Source organism: Malaclemys terrapin, chromosome 1 (assembly GCF_027887155.1).
Source record: "Malaclemys terrapin pileata isolate rMalTer1 chromosome 1, rMalTer1.hap1, whole genome shotgun sequence".
In the NCBI taxonomy this organism is placed as follows: domain Eukaryota; kingdom Metazoa; phylum Chordata; order Testudines; family Emydidae; genus Malaclemys; species Malaclemys terrapin.
In genome coordinates, this window is record NC_071505.1 from 70,095,709 (window position 1) to 70,120,404 (window position 24,696).

General features: G+C 40.0%; 1 protein-coding gene across 1 annotated transcript in view; it reads left to right on the forward strand.

Moving 5' to 3' along the window:
• Nucleotides 1-24,696, forward strand: part of ZDHHC17 (zinc finger DHHC-type palmitoyltransferase 17) — a 123,503-nt gene that overhangs the window by 62,567 nt on the left and 36,240 nt on the right. Inside the window, exons 8-10 of the mRNA XM_054027001.1 lie at nucleotides 1,086-1,211; nucleotides 4,028-4,170; nucleotides 13,256-13,356. Coding sequence (XP_053882976.1) covers nucleotides 1,086-1,211; nucleotides 4,028-4,170; nucleotides 13,256-13,356 — 370 coding nt within the window. The remainder of the gene's footprint in view (nucleotides 1-1,085; nucleotides 1,212-4,027; nucleotides 4,171-13,255; nucleotides 13,357-24,696) is intronic.

Sequence of the window (24,696 nt, forward strand, 5' to 3'; positions counted from 1 at the left end):
GCCTTTGAAAAGCTCCTCCTCAGTTGCTAGTACACTGTGCCCTTTCTGGGTAACTTCAGTTTCTGGTACCTGTCTCATTTTTTTTTAGGCATGGCCGAGTGATGGAGGATTCAGCTATTTTTCAAGCCTCCATGAATGCTTTGTTTAGGAGAGGAGTTAACTCCAGTAGAAGAGAGGAGGAGTCAAATGCGAAACTGGAGCTGGAGGTACCTGCAATTGGTTGTCTCTTGCCTCCGCTATAACATCAGACCCTAGTCACGAATTTTCACTTAGCTCTTTTTCTTGGAGTAAAAACAGATGTCAATCTGTGTGGATGGAAATCCATTTAGTTCTCTCTCTCTGCTCCTGAGTGTGCAGTGAGAGAGAAACTAGAACAATGTCATTGCTGCCTTGGGACCCTTCAAGATAAGTGAAGAACCTGGCACAAGCCAAGCATAAGGACCTCACAATGGTAGGATAAACTGGATGCCAGCAATCAATATACTTTGTCCTTTTCCATTTTCTTCCTAGGACCACAAAGGCTGGGGATGACCTAGTAACATTAAATTGTGAGAAACTTTTCTCACAGAAAACTAATTGTAGTACTAGAGACTTCTGCTGATAATATCTTCCTCAAGGTAGAGGAGTAATCATATGCAGTGGAGAGTTTCCATGATCCAGTGGGCAACAAATGCATATTTTTTTCGTTTAGTTTCTGCTGCCTGTCAATAGTTGAGGGGGAAAGAAGGATAAGGGGACTGAGTGTTCAGGACATATAAACACAGATTTGTTATGCCAGAGGATCCCTAAAATCAACAGTTGTTGCCACATTTGAGGCATAGACATTATGTCATGAGCATGGATTTAGCATTGTGTTCATCACTCATGTAGTTATAAGGGAAGTGAAAAGAAAAAGACTGGAGGGGATGAACAGCCTGTTTGGTGTCAAAATAAGCATCTGAGTGAAATAATACCAGAATATTATTTAATGTCTTTTCAATATGATGATAATTTTATGTGTGTGATTTTCTATTTTAAAAGTAAAATTGTTCTGAGTACTTTTTATTTTTAAATTAAAATTCTCCCATTTTTCAAACTCCTGGCAGGGAGAATCACCACTTGATTTGGCAAAACAGAGAAAAAATGTTTGGATGATCAACCACTTACAGGAGGCAAGACAGGCAAAGGGATATGACAATCCATCATTTCTCAGAAAGCTAAAGGCTGATAAGGTGAGAAGAAACCGCACATTTTTCATGTAAAACCATATTTTTGTCATATTCCTCCCTTTTCAAAAAAGGTGCTTCAACACTACAGTGGTCGACATAGCAGGAGAGCTCGTGTAGATAGATATTAACAAGAACTTTTTCACGTTTCAGTTCTGGGATTATCTCATATCGTCTTCTTCTATTTATCTTCTATATCACTGTCTTAGCAACCTTGTAGTTTTTTCCAGTGGTCAACGACAATGCTATTGCATTGACTGAGCAGCAAGGAGAGTGCCTTAGGAGCAGTGCAGTACTCTTCCTGCGGAGAACCAAGATACTTTGACAAATCTGAGTGTTATATGACAGAGTGAAGCAACATGAAGGCTGACTGCATACGGTGGCATATGAAGCTCCCTAGTTTTCAAAGGCTTTTTATTTGATCTTAAGGTAGAATCCTAATTGGAATATTTAACCTTGGCAGTGGTATTAGTTTGATGGATAAACAATTCATCTGTCAGCTTTAAAAATAAGCAGCTCAATTTAACAAAAACATACATTTTCTACAAAAATGAACTGCTTTTAAAAATTGTTTATAGTGTGCTGGCCTGGTGGGCTAATGACATTTTAATCTTTTGTTACCCAGGGAATGACAGTTTAGAACCTAGGCTCATTTTTTAAGTCTGTGAACAGGAAGAATATTGGAGCATTACACATGACCTGAGCTAAGTGGTGTTTACTGACTTAAAATCTTTCAGAGGAAGAATGGATGGAATACATTATGGGACGGGGTGGGCAAACTATGGCCCATGGGCCGGATCCGGCCCCTCAGGGCTTTGGATCCTGCCCAGGGATTGCCCCCCCGTGGCGCCGTGGACCCCGCGCTGCTCTCAGCAGCGGCTGGCCCAACTTCCCTGTGTCCCCCGGGCCCTTGCCTCCAGGCACCGCCCCCCGCAGCTCCCATTGGCTGGGAATGGGGAACCATGGCCAATGGGAACTTCGGGGGAGGTACCTGGAGGCACGGCAAGGGCAGCACACGCGGAGCCCTCCGGCCCCTCTCCCCCAGAGGCCGCAGCGCTTCCTGAAGCGGCGTGGGGCCGGGGACAGGGCAGGCATGCAGGGAGCCTGCCCTGGCCCTGTTGCGTGTGGCTGCCACCCTGGAGTCCGAACCCCTCCTGCACTTCGCCCCCCGACTCCCTGCCCTAAGCCCCCTGCCTGCACCATGTGCGCACCCCAACTCCCTACCCTGAGCCCCCTCGTACACTCCGCACCCCTCCCGCACCCCAACCCCCTGCCCTGAGCCCCCTCCCGCAGTCCGCACCCCTGCCCTGAGCCCTCCCCTGCACTCCGCACCCCTCCTCTGTCTCAATCCCTTGCCCTGAGCCCCTTCCTGCACACCACACCCCACACTCCCTCCCGCACCCCAACCCCCTGCCCTGAGCCCCCTCCCGCAGTCCGCACCCCTGCCCTGAGCCCTCCCCTGAACTCCGCACCCCTCCTCTGTCTCAATCCCTTGCCCTGAGCCCCTTCCTGCACACCACACCCCACACTCCCTCCCACACCCCAACCCTGCCCCAGCCCTGCATACAATTTCCCCACCCAGATGTGGCCCTCGGCCCAAAAAGTTTGCTCACCCCTGCCCTAGGGTTATGATAATGAGCTGGATTTTGTTCCCACTTGAGCATGATCAGCAAATTGTTCACTAAATTCCAACTGGAGAATATTTATCTCAAAGATGTATAGCGCAGGGGTAGGCAACCTATGGCAATCGGTGGCACTCACACTGCCTGGGGTCCCCGGGCTGGGGGACTCTGCATTTTAATTTAATTTTAAATGAAGCTTCTTAAACATTTTAAAAACCTTATTTACTTTACATACAACAATAATTTAGTTATATATTATAGACTTATAGAAAGAGACCTTCCAAAAACATTAAAATGTATTACTGGCATTGCAAAACCTTATATTAGAGTGAACAAATATAAAAACTCGGCACACCACTTCTAGAAGGTTGCCAACCCCTGGTATAGAGCTGTACATCTCAGTAGCTCTGGTGCTACACATAAAATATATTTTAGTTGGGTAAAGGTTACTGGAGATAATGTGCTAGTGGGAAAGAACATAACTTGACTTTATATCCCAGAGTGAGTTTGCAACTATGGTAAGTATAAAATCTTTAGTTCCAGACTTAGCATTTTTGATATGAAGGTCATTGAGAGACAAATGTGGAACCTCATGGTACTCTTTTTAGCCATTTTCCACTCTACTTTACTATAGTTGCTTTTACCCCTTACTTATCAATCTACTCTTAACTAGATTTCAGTATGGAATGCTGCAAATGATTTTACAATCTTCCATGTTTTAAATAAATTACTTTCTTAATTCATCTATAACTTCCAACCTAATTGCATTATAGTTTTTATATTTGTTTTTCTTAGTGTGTAAAACATACTTGAGTTGTTCAAATTGGCAACTATCTACAGAGGTCAACCATGTTACTTGATTTATTCAAAAATTATGAATTATGAATTCTGTCTTTAACTAGTCTAATTGAATATAACAGCATTTTACACATGAAAATTGTTTGACTAATCACTGATGCTAGAAGATAAATCAAGGCATCTTTTAGTAGGAAATCTCTAGTTTCCATTTAGGAAAGAAATGGCTTCCATAGTATGAGCATGCTAAAAAGAAGAAAAATACATTTAGAAAAGTAGCTTTTTTTCTCCCATACCATATTAAGGTTCTTAGACTTAAATGAGTTATGACTGTTTTAGTTAGATTGTGTAACCATTTCCTACAAGAACTGTACATTGCTTACTGAAATATTTCTTTCTGTGCAGGAATTTCGTCAGAAGGTGATGCTAGGAACTCCATTCCTAGTTATTTGGCTGGTTGGGTTTATAGCAGACCTAGATGTTGATTCGTGGCTCATTAAAGGGCTAATGTATGGTGGGGTATGGGCTATGGTACAGTTTCTTTCAAAGTAAGTATTTTATAAGGCAGCATTTTCAATCTAGTACACCAACAAATGTTTTAATATAGGTCTTGTTCATTTACTTAATAAAAGTTGTACTAGATTTCTTTGACAGATCTATATACATCTTTTGGATATATAGCATTCTTTGCAAGAACTTCTGTTTTTATCACTGTTACATTTCAGAAAAAGGTCTGTGTGATTTGGCTTTCTAATGCTCTATCATCTTAGAAATATAGCCTTTGAATTAATTTTAGATGAAAGGCGCTGAGCGAATAAGGCTAGGAGCAGAGAAACATTCAGTCTCCAGAGGGAGGGTACTGAATGTCTTTTAAACCATTGGTGTAAACTGTGAATGGAACAGTCAAGAGGAACGTTATTAGAGAGGGCTAGGAGGAGCAAGGTAGAATTGTAAATAGGTTAATAAAAACTAATTACTGTTCAGAATTAAAATTCTGAGACATTTAGAAAGTCATTCATAAATTGATACAAAGTGGGATACAACATCAGGAATTATTGCTGTGGCCAGAAGAGGTTATTTTTATTAGTTATTTTAAATCAGTTGTTTTAAATCTGTCATCCAGTCACTAAAAGAATTATGTACTATGTTTTGAATAATTATTGTAAGTATCAGTATCCGCCATAGCTCTCCAGAGGACTTGCAAAGTATAATCTACTTCTCAGTACTATACATTATATTCTTTGAAAAAAGAAGAACAGGAGTACTTGTGGCACCTTAGAGACTAACAAATTTATTAGAGCATAAGCTTTCGTGGACTACAGCCAGTCCACGAAAGCTTATGCTCTAATAAATTTGTTAGTCTCTAAGGTGCCACAAGTACTCCTGTTCTTCTTTTTGCGGATACAGACTAACACGGCTGTTACTCTGAAACTTGTCATTATATTCTTTGAGTAGCCTCTGCATATTCCCACGTGAGCTTGGTGCTCCCTGGCACTGGGTGACCCATTGTCCTCTGTGGCCACTTTCTTCTTCCTCTTTCTCCCCATGTGGAGGATTTCAAAGGTATAAAACTGTCCCTCAGTTCCTTCTTAACTGCCAAATAGGTCGTGAGTTTGGGTCACATGCAGCATCCTCACTTCTTTTCTCAGAGATTTTCTTATCTTTCAGGGCTGTTTTTATTTTAGTTAAATTGTCACTATGGCTTTCTTTATTTAAAAGAACAAAGAAGAAATGGTATCCATCTTGCACAGGTGTCATCTAGAACTATGTGGACCACGAGGGCTGCCTCACACATTCCTACTGCTAAAGGAGATTCCTCAGGCCTGGTCAGCTAAGTCTGGCAATGTGCTAGCCTAAGTGTCTCTGTGTCTGGCTTACATATTTTCCAAGTCCTCAGTATTAATTGGCTGACAGAGTCATTTCCAAGATTCTTAAACAATCAACCTGGCACCAGGATCCCCGGATTCCTCCAGATTGATCTAATTCAGTGCCGTGGTCTCAGTCTCTTAGTATGGCTCTGGCTGGATTGGCATAATTCGGTACCAAGGTTCTGGTACCACAGATCTGGACTGGTCTATCTAATTTGATGCTGAAGTCTTGGCGCTGGCACCAAAATTTTGGCATCATAGACTAGAGAACTAGGAGTGGTTCGGTGCATATTCAGATCTCTGGATCCATCCATATTGACCGAGTCCAGTGACTAGAATCCAGCATCCTGGACTCTGCTGAACTTCTCATTGAAGTGATCCAATACCAGTATAAATGACATTAGGTCCTCAGCAGGGCTGGCCCTAGATATTTTTCCTCTCAGGACTGTAAGTGTTTTTGGTGCCCCCTGAGCAGCTGGGGTGGGGGTGGGGGAACAGGTGTAGTGATGAGGCGCCCCCAAAAGTTGGCACCCAGGGCAACCATCCTGCTTGCCCTCCCCTAAGATCTACCTGGTCTTTGGATCCATTTAGATTGATTGAGTTTGGTGTTGAGGTTTCAACAGATTGACTCTGATAAGCCACTGCCTGAAGTGGTTTTGTATATAGTGTAAGTGGCAATGAGCCCCTGATTCCACTAGTATCTAGACTTTGATCCACAGACGTGTTCCGTAATAATGTAACTGGGTGATACTGCCATCCAGGCTATGTCTGTGCCTCCATAAGACTGATAGCAAAGGTACTGCTTCTTCTTCTACTTACACCTGACCCATTTATGTCTCGTTTCATAGAAAATGCAAAAGGTGAAAGTAGCACAAGCTTATTAGGGGGATTCTCTTCTCACCTCCTTTACCTTTAGAGTGTTATTTCCACATAGTGGACTAGCATGTTCTTCTTGTTTTTCAGTCTTTTCAAGGTTTGTGGACTCTCTAGGAGTTGTCTACACATCATGGTTCTGGAGTTGAAAGCTGGTTGCCTAACCTGCAAGACTCTCCCTTTGTTCAAGACCAAAACTTATTTGCCAGAGAAAAACTATGTCCAGGTAGATTATTTGAACAGAATTTTTGTACAGCAGCACAAATGTCTTGGGTGTAAGCCTGGCAATATTTGTTATACAAAGGGAGTAAGTCCCAACTAGGTCTCATTATTACCAAGGACAACACCCATTATTTCCAGTTCTGCTTCAGGGTCAGTAAAGACCCAGTGACATTGGTAGACTCCCCTATCTTGGACTAGAGGTGCCAATCCCACAAGTGTGAATACACAGAGGCGACACTCTCAAAGAACAGCAGTTACTGGTAAGTAACCTCTCTTTTTAAAAACAAATTTAAATAACAGTAAGGATATGATCCATTGTTGTTTGCAGTGTTATTGTAGCCGTATTGGTCCCAGGATATTAGAGAAACAAGGGTGAATGAGGTAAAATCTTTTATTGGGCCAACTTCTGTTGGTAAAGAGAAAGTTTGTCTCTTAATAAAAGATATTGCCTCACCCACCTTGTCTTTCTAGTGAGAATCTGAGACAAACTGAGAAGAAAAGCAAGTTAATGCATGGATAACAGTTGACTGGAAGAGAAACATAATTGTGTAAGTCAAGGATGTAGTACAAGTTTCTTTCTCCCATTCTGGGTAAAGGAGAGGTAATAAAGAATATTCTCTTAGCCATTGGAGGGTGGGTATTAGCAGCTGACAGAAATGTTTTGGTGATAAAGTGGTGATGGTCAGACAGCAAGATAGTAGAACAGAACCTGGGATTGATCTTACTGGGTGTCTTGGTAAACAGGTGAGTGAGCTTGTGGGAGTAGGCTGGTGGATATGTGAATGAGTTAGGTTGAAAGGTTGTGAGAATTGGTGATTGGGTTAAAGTTCAAACCAGGTGTATACCAAGTTATTATTATTACATGTTTCTTTGTCTTTTTATATAATTATCACTGGTTCTTATATACTGTAAGAAGAGAAGTTAATGTGTTCTGTAATATTAATGCTGCCATACTATGTTTCACAGGCACTTAAAATTATGGGAAATTACAACTAGAATTAATTAATCCAAATAATTATAAGGGGTTTTCTCTTTAGACTTCAATTATTTTGTTAGTTTTCAGGTTTAATACAGGTTTGATACACCAATTTTGTCTCAATACCATAGAGCAAACAACAGGTTACCAAATTAGAACAGAAAACTTTCAATGTAAATTTTGGGTACAAAATACCTTTACATTTGAAGTCCTTACTTTCTATTGATTCATTATAATTGTAATGTTATTAAATTAACCTGTTTGTATTTAGCTTCCTTGTTTATTTTTTAAGGAAAGAATATTTTATTGGATGGCTACAATATAATATTACTGCTACAATATTTATCTGGTGGTGTCTAGATAAGCTTACGCAGCATTCTAAATTCTTAACTTACAGATTGATCTGGGAGTTCGTTTTTAAGTAAGTATTCAGGAAAGTTTAGCAAACACATGTGTAGCTGGTTTTCCTAAGAAAGATGTTTGGAAGACCTTTCAGTCTATCCTGTAGGTAGTTTGTAGGACACATACTGTGCTAGATATATTTAGCATTCATGTAATAATTACTTTTACTTTTCACAGTTTCCACATCAGTAAGCTTCTCATTCTCTCCAAAGTTGCCTTTGAGACTTATAGGGTTCCTCAGTCCTAGTGTCTGTTTTATTTCTGTTTCAGAACTCTGATTGAAGCATGCTAATTTCAAGAGGGAAACCTAGCAGTTTACAAACTGATTATAAAGCACCCCAGAAGTAATTTTTTGGGGGGGGGGGGGGGAGGGAAGGGAGGAGGGAAACTAATCTTCCTTTTCCCTTTTAATCATAAAGCAAGATTTTTCTAAAGATGAGTATCCCCACCAGGGAATCCCCTTGGTGTAAATGTGTGATGTGGATGATGGCTAAATTCCCTCTAAGCTGCGTGGCCATTCAGCAGTCTATCAAATGCCATGCACTTCAGGTGCCTTTCCCCTCACTGCCGTGCTGCTCCTGCCCTCTGCATTGGAGCCCCTGGCCAGCTGCTCCCGGGAACCTCCTGCTTGCTGTCCAGAGTCAGGGAGTAGGAGGGGTGTGCTGATGTCAGGGTGTCCCCCCGCCCCGTACCCCATCTCCACAGAGCTGGGGAACAGGACATGACAGGGCTCAGGAGTGGGACAGAGGGAGCTTGCTGGTGGCTGCTGCTTTGTCTGAACAAGCAGGCTTCAGCCTGGTAAGTGCCAATCTACTTTAAGGGGCAAGGCATGTCTGTCGGTCTCTCACACACAGTATGTCTGTCACACATACACATAGTATGTCTCTCTCTCTCCCCCTCCCTCACATACACACAGTATGTCTCTGACTCTCACTCACCTCCCAACACATACTTGTATTGTTATTGTTGTTACTTCTTGATACTTCTTTCAAAGTGTGTTCTTTTAATTAATTGACTGATCTGTGCATTTCATAATTATTATTTCTCTTACACTTAAATTTAATTGTTTGAGTAGTGAGTTCTAAAATGCCTAACCTCTCCTGGCTGGAGTAATTATCCCTATGGTAACTTTTTAAAAATATATATTATATCTAGGTTTTTTGTTTCTACCGGTGGCACACATCCGCACATTACCTCGATATGGTGCACATAACAAAATTCATTCTGCATGTGGATGGAAAAAATTAGAGAGAACATTGGAGGAAGGTGACTATTTTATGTGGGTCTGATGGAAGGCAGGATGTGGGAAGGTTGTTTAAGTTGTTCAGGATTGTGGAGAGGAACCTTGAGGTGTGTCCTAGAATGGCCCACTTCCCAGTGACAGACCGATTCTCTGACAGGGAGGCTAAAAAATTTTCATAAGAACATAAAAATGGTCATACTGGGTCAGACCAAAGGTCCATCTAGCCCAGTATCCTGTCATCCAATAGTGGCCAATGCCAGGTGCCACAGAGGGACTGAACAGAACGGGTAATTATCAAGTGATCCATGTCACTTATTCCCGTCTTCTGGCAAAAGCGGCTAGGGATACCATCCCTGCCCATGCTGGCTAATAGCCATTGATGGACCTATCCTCAATGAATTTATCTAGTTCTTTTTTGAACCCTGTTTATAGTCTTGGCCTTCACAATGTCCTCTGGCAAAGAGTTCCAAAGGTTGACTGTGCGTTGTGTGAAGAAATACTTCCTTTTATTTGTTTTAAACCTACTGCTTATTAATTTCATTTGGTGACCCCTAGTTCTTGTGTTATGAGGGGGAATAAATAACACTTCCTTATTTACTTTCTCCACACCAGCCATGATTTTATAGACCTCTATCATATCCCCCTTTAGTCATCTCTTTTCCAAGCTGAAAAGTCTCAGCTCTATTAATCTCTCCTCATATGGAAGCTGTTCCATGCCCCTAATCATTTTTGTTGCCCTTTTCTGAACCTTTTCCAATTCCAATATATCTTTTTTGAGATGGAGCAACCACATCTGCATGCAGTATTCAAAATGTGGGCATTCCAGGGATTTATATAGAGGCAATATGATATTTTCTGTCTTATTATCTATCCCTTTCTTAATGATTTCCAACGTTCTGTTAGCTTTTTTGACTGCCACTGCACATTCAGAGGATGTTTTCAGAGAACCATCCACAATGACTCCAAGATCTCTTTCTTGAGTGGTAACAGCTATTTTAGACTCCATTATTTTATATTGTGATAAAGTTCCTCCTCTACCTTGGTGGGTCCTGCGCTATTGGCGGATTTTGCTTGCCTCAGAGATTCACAGTAACCCTCAGTTTGGCCACTTTCGTGGCTCAAATCTGCTGTTCACTTAGATAACCTCATCGCTGGCCAGTATGGTGAAAAAGAGTAAGAACAATCCCAGCAGTTTCTGCTGATCCACCATGTGGGTCAAGGAACAGCCCAGAGACCTTCCCCTCTGGTGGAACCTCCTGTGTTGGATCAGGAGTTGGGAGGTTTGGGGGGAACCCAGGCTCGCCCTCTACCCCGGGTTCCAGCCCAGGGCCCTGTGGATTGCAGCTGTCTAGATGCCTTCTCGAACAGCTGCGCGACAGCTACAATTCTCTGGGCTACTTCCCCATAACCTCCTCCCAACACCTTCTTTGTCCTCACCACAGGACCTTCCTCCTGATGTCTGTTAACTCTTGTACTCCTCAGTCCTCCAGCAGCATGTCTTCTCACTCCCAGCTCCTTACACACACCTCACTAACTGGAGTGAGAGCCTTTTTAAACCAGGTGTCCTGATTAGCCTTAAGTAATTCTAGCAGCTTCCCAATTGGCTACAGGTGTCCATTAGCCTGCCTGCCTTAATTAGTTCTAGAAAATTCCTGAGTGTTCTGGAATAGTATCTGGTATCTTACCCAGGGAAAAGGGACCTGCTTAGGCTGGAACTAATATAACTACCTTCAACCATTCTCTTGTAGCCATCTGGCCTGACCCTGTCACAATATGTATAGTTGAGATTGTTTTCCAATGGTAAATGTTTTCATAGATATTCTTAGCTGGAATTCAGGACAGCTCTTGAGAATTAGCTGGCTTATATGCAGTGTTTAAATTTCTTTTTGGCTTAATTGGAGAACTAGCTTCCTGTCATAGAAATAAGTGAATTAAATGAAATGGAAAACTGACTTAACTGTTTTCCTTCTGATAATATTTCTGTTAAGAATCTCTGCCTGAAGCTGTAATGAGAGAAAAGTAAGAGATAGAAGAAAACAGACATTTTTGTTATAACTATAGACTGAGGAAAACAAGGCATATATGTTTCCTTTTTTAGATAGTTCTAAAAATATATATTTTGTGTTATATGGGTGTCTTGAATACCTCTGACATAGGAATCTCTTGTGTAAATGTAATTCACAACTGCTATCCATGCTCTTGGCTAGGAATTCACTTCAAACTCTATTAAAATAACAGTAATGTGAATATTGCTGAGTGAGCTCTTTAGCAGTGATTTCTAACTGCTGTCAGCATGTGGCTTTAGAGTAAACATTTGTTAAGACTTCTCCATTTCATCAACAGTTCTAAAATGGTGTATTAGTGGCATATGAAGTAAGCATGTTATCCTACTAAAAATATTTTGAGTCACTGATTAAGACAACATGACATTTGTGTGAGCAACTTCAAAATAATCAAGTCAAAGATTTTTGTTGATTATACAGAAGACTGAATGCCTCTTTATTTATTTTTTTTTAATTGATGTTTCTGTGGTAAAAAGTGAAGAGCCTAATCACTGATTACACATGTAATTTATAAAATTCAGGTGGCTAACTGATAAGTCTCAAAATATAATTGTAAATGAGGAATCATCATTGAGCGGGTATGTTTTCTAGTGGGGTCCCATGGGGATCAGTTTTTGGCCATATGTTATTTAACATTTTTATCAATGACCTAGAAGAAAACATAAAATCATCACTGTTAAAGTTTGCAGATGACACAAAAATTGTGGGAATGGTAAATAATGAGAACAGGTCATTGGTAAGATGGGCATAAGCAAACAACGTATTTTAATATGTCTAAATGTAAATCTCTCTCTCTAGAAACAAAGAATACAGGCCATACTTACATGATAGGGGACTCTGTCCTTGAAAGCATTGACTCTGAAAAAGATTAGGGGGTTGTGGTGGATAATCAGTTGAACATGAGCTCACAGTGTGATTCTCTGGCCAAAAGGGCTAATGCAATCCTTGGATGCATAAACGGGAATCCCAAGTAGGAGCTGTATTTGTCATTGGTGGGACCCCTGCTGGATTGTGTCCAGTTTTGGTACCCACAATTCAAGGAGGATGTTGATAAATTGGAGAGGGTTGAGAGAGGAGCCATGAGAATGATTAAAGGATTAGAAAACATGCCTTATAGTAATAGACTCCAAGAGCTGAATCTATTTAGCTTAACAGTGAGAAGATTAAGAGGTGACTTGGTCATAGTCTATCAATACCTACATGGGGAAAAATATTTGATAATGAGCTCTTGCATCTAGCAGAGAAAGATATAGCACAATCCAATAGCTGGAACTTCAGACTGGAAATAAGGCATAATTTTTTAACAGTGAGGATAATTAACCATTGGAACAGTTTAAGGGTTGTCGTGGATTCTCCATCATTGGCAATTTTAAAATCAAGATTGGAAGTTTTTCTAAAAGACATACCTCAGAATTATTTTGGAGAAGTACTATGACCTCTGTTATGTAGAAGGTCAGACTAAATTATCACAGTGGTCTCTTTTGGTCTTGGAATCTATGAACAGGAAATGATATGATGTCTGTAAACAGAGGAAAATGGGGACCAGTCATTTGAGTCAAGACTTATTCTGCAGATTGAGTCCAACTGTTAACATCTTATTTTAGACTAGGTTTAAAATTGGTTTTGTAAGAGTTTATGTATTGACCTAGGGATAGAATAAAACATTAACGTTATGTTTGATTAAAGATTAATATCAGCCCTGCTTCCCTTGTGTCTTATATTACTCCATTGTTGCCACTTTGACCATCTGAGGAGTGACATTAACTGCCTCTCATCCATCCTTCTGCATCAGGGCAACTTGAAAAATGGGACTTCTCCAGGCTCTGAAGACCTCCAGAAGCAAAATCTTTTACTAACAGTATATGGAGATATAATTGTTGTTTAATGTGTTACATAAAAGGAGGATTTTCATGTGTGCTGATACTGAATTTCAATGACTTATGAAAGAACATACTGTGTGATAACATCACTTCTGCTGTTTTACAGATCATTCTTTGATCACTCTATGCATAGTGCACTGCCTCTTGGAATATACCTGGCAACTAAATTCTGGATGTATGTGACATGGTTTTTCTGGTTTTGGAATGATATCCTTTTTCTTGTTTTCAGTAATATAACTTTTTCATTTTAGTGATTTGTATGTGTTTAACATCAGTGCTGAATTCTAAGTATGACCTCAAAAGTAAAGAATGAATTGTAACTTAAAAATAGCTACAACCATTTAAAATTCTTAGTGCTTAATTGGTTTTGTTAAAATAGAACTTTACTATGCCATAGTAATCGAAAATCTTAATGGTTATTTTTGTACTGCTTTAAAATTACATTGTTGCTTTGTGCCAGTAACAATGTTTTCCTCAAACCTTTTCCTTGAAAATGTCTATCCAAACTTTCTGTTCTTTCCCCCCCTCATTTCTTTAGCAGAGAAATGCAAGTGGTTGTATAGACATGTCAAGGCCATATGTTTCCAAAAAGATTATAATTACGTGAACTCACCATGACCTATAGTCTTTAAACTTAAGTAGCATATATGCTTTTCCTAGGATAAATAGATAACTTCATTTTCCCTATTCACTCATATTTATCACTTCTGGTGTCATTTTTACTGGCAGTTCAGCCATAACTAGCTATTCCTAAGTAGTTTGCAAGTTCCATTTTATATGGACTTCAAAAACGTGTTAAATAAAATATTACATACAGCTTGTGAAACTAAACAGAATACATTCTGTGAAAATAATTATAATTGCTGGGGTTTGCCAACATCACATCTTTATAAATATTAGCCACTGGACAGAATGTATAACTAGATATGCCTAGACATAAACTTACCATGTTCAGAAAGAAAGTAGAAATTGAGTCAGATTTTCTCAAAAATTCAGTTTACCATATTAATCGAGTTAAATTTCTGTTCTACTTTCTCTGGGATCGCACATTTTAATAATATTTTATCATTTGAATACAGAATCAACAAACACATTTTATTAACACCTGTTTAATTTTTACTTAATGCTTCTAGTTTTAAGTATTTTTAAGTGAATGTAATGCTTATGAAAGATACTGGCTGGAAAATCCAATATCACTGCAGTCACTGATATACCTTTGATTGCCACTGCTTTTTCATGCTTAAATTATGATATGTTACTGCTAGATATTATTTAAGCCAAACATTGAGGTTAAAAAGCAGTATTGCAAATTTTGTTTTTATTTTTGAGCCTTTCATGTCTCTTAGGATGTAAACATGCAAGTTTGAGTGCCACTGTGCCTAAAATCTCTGAGAATCTTGTTTAAAAAGTGTTAAAATATTGTCTAACATAATCAGTCAAAGATCTATAACATTAAATTCTTCCTTGAGTAAAGGTCCCTATTGTATTCCACTGAGAATTTACATATCTGCATCACGCATCCAGAGCTGGAGATTTTTTAACCACTAGTGTCGGTTAGTCTGTGCATGTGCCCTTGGCTCGCCTCATGGTTTCATCCGAGGTGATAAAGGGCAAGGCGGATAGACTGCATCTCCAGTTCCTTCTCACCACCGCATCATCTGGGTTGGAACTATTAGTGTCCTCTTACATGTGATGCACTTTAAAAATATACAGTTGTTCATAATTAGTTTTAAATTTTTTTACCGTTTTTATTGTTTTTATTGTGAACTTTAGTTTTAGGAGCAGGATTGGTGCTCCTTTTTTGGAGAGTTTTAACAAGGAAGATCAATACTGCCTCTACTGCTTGGGAGAAGCCCACATTTCATCCAGGTGCAGTATCTGCCACTCCTTCCCAAGTCATACCTGAGAATGCCAGGCTCTCCGCTATGGAAGCACCTCATGGAAGTCGCTATGAGACCTCATTCGGACCCTGGCCAAACAACCTCCCTTTTCCTCCCCTCCCCCCATACATTGGCCTGAGGCTGCCAGGAGTGCACCTCTAATTCCAAAATCCGAGGCAGGCACTGGCAGTACCACCATTGTGATCCCTGTGCCAGGGCCTAGTCAGGAGGTAAGGTTTTAAGTCTTCCTCTAAGCCTAAGAAGGGAGAGACTCCTTCCATGAGTTCCAGTCATGGGGACGGACTGCACTAAAGCACACACACAAAAAGAAGCCACATAAATCAATGGATCCACTAGTATCAAGTGCAGACCTGCACACACAGTCAACATCAGCATCCCTCAGAGCCAGAGAATCATCCGCTTTGGGTAGGACTGTTGCTCCAGTTCCAGGGACTTTACTCCCGGGAGGTTGGGAAAAGCGCCAGAGCTCCAATAAGTGTTTGCCCTGGGAGAGCCAAGGTCTCCACAGGAAGACATTATCTCTGGCACCAGACATGCCACATTTGAGCCACTGCTCACTCCCCACTCTGACGGTGTACACAATTCTGCCGATTCCACCAGTGAACCAGCCTTAGAGTTTTCATGTTCGGAGGACTTAAATGAATGTCAGGGACCATCCATCTTTTCCTGCCACTACGAGTACCAACGGAGGCCTTCTACATCATGGCAGTATCCTCCACTCCAGCCGCTGCAGAGCCAGTGGTTTCCTGCACCATGAGGCCCTCCTCAGCACCCTCCAGATCCATCCTGCTGGCCCTTTTGGGGATCCCTGTGAATACCCCCTCTTCTCCTACTACCGTACCCACGTGCGGGTACTGGACCCAGGCTTTAAAATCTGTACCTTCTGCCCACATTCCTTCTCGGTCAGTGAGCAAGATCAATACTGCCTCCACTGCTTCGAACACAGCCATCCTCCATGATGTGCTGCTTCAGGATATATGTAACGTGGCCATATGGAGTTCAGTACATACCTGTGCCACACATTGTACCTTGGTGCAGGACTCTGCGACGGATGCCTCATTCGGCACGGCTGTCCTCTGCTCAACCATTCTCATCCTTGCACCCTCTTCCGACTTAGATACTGCTTGTTAATCATCCTCAGTGGAATACAGTAGGGGCCATCACTCGAAGAAGAGGAGATTACTTACCTGTAGCTGGAGGTTCTTCTACATGTATGGTCCCTATCTGTATTCCACTTCTCACCCTCCTTCCCCTCTGCTGCGGATCTGTTGGATTTGCAATGGAGAAGGAACTGGAGACGCGGTCAGTCTGCCCCAGCTTTTATCACCTCGGACGGAACCATGAGGTGAGCCAAGGACACATGTGCGGATCAATAGACACTGCTACAAGAAAAATCTCCAGCTCCGAACGCATGGTGCACATCCGTAAAGCCTCAGTGGAATACAGAGAAGGACCACGCATCTCGAAGAACCTCCAATTACAGATAAGTAACCTCCTCATCTGTAAGTGTAGAAATTAAACATCTAGTATAAAAGGTAGAGAGAAGAATGAATGCTGGATATTAGAATGTTTTGGGCAAATTATTTTACCTCAGAACATACTGAGAATCTGCAATGGATGATCTATACAACATAAAACAGTGTGAACCAAATAGAAAATGTTTGTGCAACTCAAGGGAAAGAGAATTTCAAGTCTGTTTTATCTGATTATTGTATTAAATGACTGGCTGTGGTATTATGTAGCTTTGTTGTGAAAATGGAAGCAGACGTGTAGATCAAATCCTCTTTAAAGCAAATGAATACACATCAGCTGGATAATGTTGCTTTATGCAATTTGATTATTATTATTTCCAGATACAATATGGAAAGGATGGAAGCTACACAGTAAAAATTTTAAGCACAGTGCACATTCTGTAAAGTTTTAGAAGGCTCTTTGATTTGTATCTGAAAAGCATGATGAACTACCTTGCATTCAGCACTGTTACTAAAAAATCACCTTTATGAAATAATGTGCTGCACGCAGTATCTTTGTTCCCCTTTCCCCTTCAAAATCAATCAATTTTAAAAGAAATTTCAGGTCCCTTTCTTTGTCAGGTTAAAATATACAAACAGGAATGCCTTTTCATATCAGTGGAGAAATTTAACAACAAAATTCTTTTGGCCTGGAATTAACTTGGCTCACATTCTGTAAGCTGCTTTAAGTTATAAATTTTGCATTGTATATAAGAGAGGCTAGAAATATTTAAAATCAGTTGCATGCTATGGCTAAACAGAAAAATGATACTGTGAACGCTTTAGTATATGAAATGCAGATATCCTGGAAAACTATTACTATAAAAGAGCATTCTGACATTTGTTAGGGATTATTTGCAAACCTCTTGCTCAGCTGTATTTGAGAAGAGATTGCACGAACAGCTTTATTATTCATACGCTACTGTATGTCCTGTATTTTTACAACAGATATGGGGTGAAATTCCACTTGTAAACACAAAAAAGACACAGTGGGACACATGGAGCCATTTTCTCTTACTACGGGGGGATGTACGTCTCCCCCTTATCCGCTGTTTTGCATATCCGTCGCTCATCAATAGAGGAACGTGTTCCGATACACATCTGTCCCAATCCGCATATCCGTCATTTGCAGTACTATAAGTTGCAAGCGACTGATATGCGGATCGGGAACTACATGAATCGGAACACGTTCCCCTATTGATGAGTGACAGCTATGTGTAGCCACAGGTGGGCCGCAGCCCACCCGCTTAACATACAGGCACACCCCTCCCCAGTCCCGACTCTGCTCCCCCCTCAGTGCTCGCCCCACACCGCCTGCCCGGCGCTCCAGCTGGGGAGCGGGGTCGGGGCACTGGGGTTTGCCTAGCTCTGGCGCTCCAGTCATGGAGCGGGGTTGGGGAATTGACCCACTCCGCTCACCCGGCTCTCCTGCCAGGGAGTTGTCAGGTTACAGGGGCTTCCAAGCTCCCTACCCCTGCTCCCTGGCTGGAGCGCGCACCCTGACCCTGCTTCCCGGTAGGAGCACCTGGCGGAGTAGGGCAAGCTCCGAGCACCAGGCGGGGGGGCGGAGCGGGTGGTGGTGCAGGGACGCATTTTTCCAAGAGCCCCTGGCCAGATCACTCCTACCCCTCCACTGCTGACCCAAGTATCCCCTCCTGCCTATACCACTGCTCTACCAGTGGGTCCACGTTATATGTCGTTTTGGTGTCTGTCGCCCTTCTCAAGAACACAAGCCCAGCGTATACCAGGGACCCATTGTATCACATATTCCTATAATAATGTACTTTCAGGTAAATTATTTTTTAATTGTTTTAGTTCATTTCCACAAAAATAAACACAGATTTTGTTTGCATGGTGTGATCACTCCTGCCACATCAGACAGAGATTGTAACAAACCAATCAGTTTTAACTGTTTAAGATGCAACGGAAAGCCTAAAGTGTGTGACCTTGTGGTTTAGATAAATTGCTTCACTTTTCATGTGACTACCTTGAAATTGCAGACAATCAGCTGTTAATCTTAGTTTTTTAATATTTGTCATGATATTCAGTTTCTGTCCTCTTACTTGACTCACTTGGCTTCTGAAGTAGAAAGTTATATTACCTTAACTGGACATTGAATTGTATATACTGAATTGTTATCTATATAAATAAGAATGCTTATTATAAATCATATCTGGAATATTAAATATTACTTTATAACACTTTCAGCAATTAATTTAAATTTAAAATATAACAGATAATGAAAACTAAACAGATCTTGAGATCCTTAGATAGAAGGCAATATGGAAATGCAAAGTATTATTTTTTACTTAATATTATTGCATTGAAAGTCCCCATAAAGCAACTTGATGTGTAATGAATCCTTTTGGAAGTGTTTTTGAATAAAATAACTTGCCAGATTCATTTCATGAAAACTGTCACAACGAGGAATTTCATCAGATATCATTTTACCCACACTACAGAGAATAAAGAAGTACTGTGCTCTGCTTTAAGTAATCAAGTAAAGCTGTAAAAATATAAAGATTCTTACTCTGACCACAGTTCTCTGTCTTATGCTACAAAAATAAAGCAGGCATGTAATTTTTTTTTTTTTCAATAAAGCTACAGGGCAATTTGCCAGAAGAACTAGAATGAATTTGGCATCTTATTACAATGACTTCTAACTTAAAATTATCAATTAACGTATGACAGCTTACAGAACTCAGTCTCTCAACTAGCTTGTCACAAAACACTGTCATCCCTAATGAAAAAACACTAATAGTACCTTTGTTTTCACCGTGTCACTTTTGAATACAATGAGGTTGTTGCAAAGGCTTATTGGCACTTACCTTTAAATGTCAAAATGACTGTTAATGATCTGCAACTTTGACTTTTTAAAAATCAATATAATACGATCTAGTTTCTTGTATTTACTACTTTTATTTGACAGTGAACGTTATTAGTCAGCATGTAATTCCCGAGTGAAGATCTAACAAGTAAACAACTAAAGAAAAACCAAAAGAAAACCTGTAAGGAGAGGGAAACAAATCTGAGATGATTTAGTTCATCATCAGTGAAAAGGGTTCTGCATTTGGGCACTTATTTGCCAAAAATTGAACGTGATGCTATCTGGCTTCTGAACAACAGATAAGTTTCATTTTCCACCATATATTGATCTTACACTTCATGTGTGCACCCTACTACAACAGTTGGTCTGGCTTCATCATTCTGAAATAATTAGGAACAATATGAAGTCGATTTCAAGAAATGCTGCTTGAAAAATCCTTTTGTTTATACAGCAGACCTGCCTTTCTAGTCCAATTTTTACTGGTAAATCAAAAAAACAAATCAATGGCAATCACTAGTCCAATTAAAAACTGACTGTCAGTTTTATGCCTTTCTGCACCTTTGATATCCTCTCATGTCATAATGACCGAATGTGGGATTTTGAAAATCAGCTAAGGGAGTTAGGCACAACTTTCATTCACTTTCAAAGGGAGTTAAGGCCCTAGCTCCCTTAGATGCTTTTGAAAATCCCTCCCCAAATTTCTACTGGCGAGTTAATGCTGATAGCTGAACAGAGAAGACGATCATAATTTTTTTAAATAAAACTTTACAAAATGAAGGCATCACACGTACATACAGTCAAAATTATAGAGACAAATCCAAGAAAAGAACAAAGGAAGACTTACATTCAGAAAGGCAAAAAAGCTACTAGTTATGGAGGTGTAGCTTTGAGACCTATTGAGTAATTGGATTTGTTCAGAATGCTCTGGGGAAGTGTCCTATATGTCTGTGTGTATATACATACCCTTACGCACGCACACTCTCTCTCTCTCTCTCTCCCTCCCCTTTCAATTTATAGCTCTCGTTCCAACCAATATTTTGCTTGATATGTAGTTGTAAATTAACAGCAATTTGTATGTAATTGAAGCCACTAAATGGGTTGTAGTTTTGGATCAAACTTAGCTAACCAAATATTCACATCACCTTCTATGTATTCTGTCACTTTAATGGGACAATCATAATTGCTCAAACTGCTCTGATAATTACAGTGAAAGGTGTTGCTTTGTAGTAAGGTAATAAATGGATCATGGATTTTTGCACTCTGTCTCACACAATGAAAACGGGGAGGTGTCGTGGTTAAGTTCATTTTAGTATTTTGCTTTAGGATTAAGACCTAAATATTTCTGGAACCCTTTACTGCATAGAAAGTTGCAGAGTGGGAAATCTGCAGAGGGGGAATTGCTGCCAACGCTATGCTTCAGCTTTGCAGCCACCTATACAGCTGTGAACTTCTTTCTACTTGGGTCTGAGTGAGGAAAATGTTAGGACTGAAAAGAAGTGAGGCCACAACTGGAGTTGGGCAGATAATGGAGTTTTGAGTTCACTGGGAGTTTTGAAAAATAAATAAAATAAATAGTTTCAGCTTGATCCAAAAACAGTTGTTTAAATTTTTCAGTGTGTAGAAATTGGAAAAAAAAAAAAAAAAAAGTTAATCACAATGTTTTAATGTTACCGAAATGAAAAATTTCAACACAAAACATTCTGGTAACGTCAAAAGGAAATGTTTAGTTTTAACCTGAAAATTTTCATTTAGACTTCCAGGCATTTTGATGAAAGCAAGCAAATAAAAGTGGCAGCGGGGAAGAGGTGGGTGGGGCCTCCCATATAAGCTCCTTTTTTTTTTTTTTTTTTTTTATAAAAAGTAAAACAGCTTCCAGAGGGGAGAGTGAAAAAGGCCCATCTCACAATATCCCTTAGCACAGTGACTAGGGCACTCTCCAGTGATGTGGGAATCCCAAGTTTAAATTCCTTTTCCGCATCAGTTAGTGTGTGAACTTGAACCTGAGTCTCCCCGCCTTCCAGAAGAGCATGTTAACCACTGGGCTAACGCTTATGGGGGGAAAGACACCATCTTTGTGAATCCTTTGCTTGCTGTTGTGAAAATGTCTGTCTAAAAGTCCAAACAAAAAGTTTAATTTTGACATTAACAAAGCATTTTGACTCTTTTGGTTCTATCAAAATTAGTCCATGAACTTGACTTGAATTCACAAATAGTTTGTAGACCTGAAATTGCATTTTCTGATAAATAAACTATTCATCCAAAAAATTTCATCCTGCTCCAGCCATCTGTGCTTTGCCTCCAGGTAGAATGTCACCTGTACTGTAAATGTTTCAAAGCTTCATGTGTTTTTCCACATACACTGTTGGTGTCCCTAAAAGCTCTGTAAGTTGACATAGGTCTTCCTTGAAGTAAGTTACTCTGCTGTCCAGGGTGTGCCTGCCCTTTTCCCCATGAGGCTTCTGAATTGCCTCTGTCAGCACAACCTTCCCCCATTCAGATTCTTGTTTGTTCACCTCACTTCTTTGCTCCTTGTTTTCATTTTCCCGAAATTCTCTGCTGAGATTTGACCTACTCCCACCCTCTTATCATTCATCCATAATGCTACTTCCCCATTCAGCCTTCCTTTCAGTTTCAGTATGCACATGGCCTATTTTCTGTCTTCCCGAGGATGGTTTCCCTCTCAATGCTGCACTTATCTTCTGGAGTCCTCCTAATAAAAGATAGCAAGGGAGGGGCTGAACTTTGACATTTTATCTGAGGACTCTTAGGCCTGGTCTACGCTACAGAGTTAGGTTGATGTAGGCAACTTACGTCGACCTAATTCTGTAAGCATCTACATTAAAATGTTGCTCCCACCGATGTAACTCTCCCACTACACTGACTTAATAACTCTACTTCCACAAGAGGCATAGAGTCAATGTTGATGTAGTTAGGTCAATGCAGTGTCAGTGTAGATACTGCATTGCTTACATTGACTGTTTCTGCCTTTCAAAAGCCGTCCCACAATGCCAAACACTAACAGTTAAATTGGTGCAAGTGCTCCTGGTGAGGACACGCACCACGACCCAAGGAGCGTAGTGAGGATATGCCCACGCGATTTAATTACTGTGGTGGCTGTACATTGCCATAACTTAGGTTGATATAATTTTGTAGTGTAGACGTATCCTTAAGTTCTATCCATATAATCTGTGTGAGTGAAGGGTGAGAGGAACATGCAGAAAAAAATCTCTGGGTTACTGCCCGTGGGGCCCGGGTGCATGAGCAGTTTTTTGGTCATAGGAACATGTTGTCCAGATTTTACACAGTAGATTTAATATAGTGGATTAAAAGTAAGGTCACAAACTGAAGGTTATAAAACCATTTTACTGGACAGAAAATAAATTGTCATCTTGCCTATTTCTTTTTAGCAGTCTAGACATGACGTTTAGTAATTTGGAATGAATCATGTAATTTTTTTTCAATTGTACCTTATTGTTCATAGCAGATGTCTGTTTAAGGGATTTTAAATAGAAGATGTTTCATGTATTTTTCTGCTTTTTTTTATTGTTGTGACACAAATATCAGTGAAAATAGTAAGTATTTTAGAGACCATGTAAACCCTTAAAGCTATATAAATAAAGTGAACTTGTTTTTGGCAGGAGCTAATTTCAAAAAATGCATTTAGCAAGAAACTGAGTTAGTAAAAAAAGATTAAACTCAACTTTTAATCAGTAGAGATCAAATGCAGTAGGGCATATAGTAAGTTATGGTGTATATGGGGGTATGCGAGTTATAATTTACTGAAAAGAGCTTGTTATATTCAAGCTTAATTAGTCTTTATAGTGAGCTAAAATGCTAAGAGGCTACCGTGTGGAGCACATTATTAAAAATTAAAATTAGCTTATCAAACATTTTCGGTTACAGTTCAAATCTACAACTAGTTTCTTCCTTCAGAGAACGGAATCAGAGCAAGGAAGTTTGTTTAGGATATGATAAGGCACAAGACATACAGAATTAATCAAACATGCTTCATTTCGGCAAACAGTTGTTTAAATACTATGGGCTTGATTCTCAGGGTACGTCTACACTGCAGTCAAAGCTGTGATTGCAGCTCAGATAGGCATACCCACCCTATCTTTAATCTAACTAGTATGGCTAAAAATAGCAGTGAAGAGACAGAGCCTGGCCTCGGTCGCAGGCAACATAAGTACGTGTCCAGGGTTCTGGCAGACCTGTACAGCCCATGCCACCACATCTTGACAGCTGGTTTTTAGCTGTGTTGCTAGATTCAAACTAGCACACTTATGCCTGCTATTGCAGTGTTAGACTGTTAGACGTGGCAGTTTAGCGTGTCCAGCAGTGTAAAGAGGCCTTAATTACATTTACGCTCCAAGGCCCCTGTACATTGCCAGCATAGTGCAAAGGCACCATAGGATAAATGAGAATTGGACCCCATATCATTTTTTCCTGTTTTTATTTTGAATATTTTTGTCTGTATATTGATGTAGAATGTTTTAGATAATGCTGCTTGTTTGCTGATTATCTTCTAAAAAATCAGTGTCCGGCTCAGCATTCATAATCCGCTATACACTGTGCAGTTCCAAAAATCTCATTTTCCATGCCATTAAAAACAACAACAAATGAAACTCAGTTTTCCATAAAATTCCTTACATAAAATTTTATAGATTATCAATGCATAAAATGTTCAGGTGCCAATTTTAGTACATACAGCCATGTAAAACACTATAGTTATCAATCCATATTCAGGGTTTAATGCTGCAAAAATGTACATAAATAACAAACTTTACTCATATGGGTAATCCCAATGACAACTGAAGTCAATGACTTCATGTACATGCTAGTAGGATTGGTACACTAACATGCCAGATTTTTGGGTCCCTCAGAAGTGCTGTACTTCATGCTCATTATTGCCTGTTACGAGGAAATCTATTAATTCTATGATTTAAACCACTGTAAAGCTGTGTATATCCTAGCATAGGAAACATTTTTAAACTAGTGGTTATTCCTTGTATTTATATTGCTCTTGAATTTATAAACACTTTCAGGAATACTAAGAATTCTTATTTTATAGGTATTAGATTATATATTTTAAAATGGCTTTCATTGGTCCGAAATATGAGTATTCGCTTATAGGAGGATCATGTTTCAAACAGCACGCAAAAAACTCGACAGTTTTGCTTTTTCAATTATTTGCTTTACACTGAGAGAGATTTCAAATTAGTGTATAAACTCTGAGTTGAGCATCTTGGAAATGAGCATAGGTTGAGGGATTACTGCCGTGTAACATCATTCTCTATTAGACAATCCC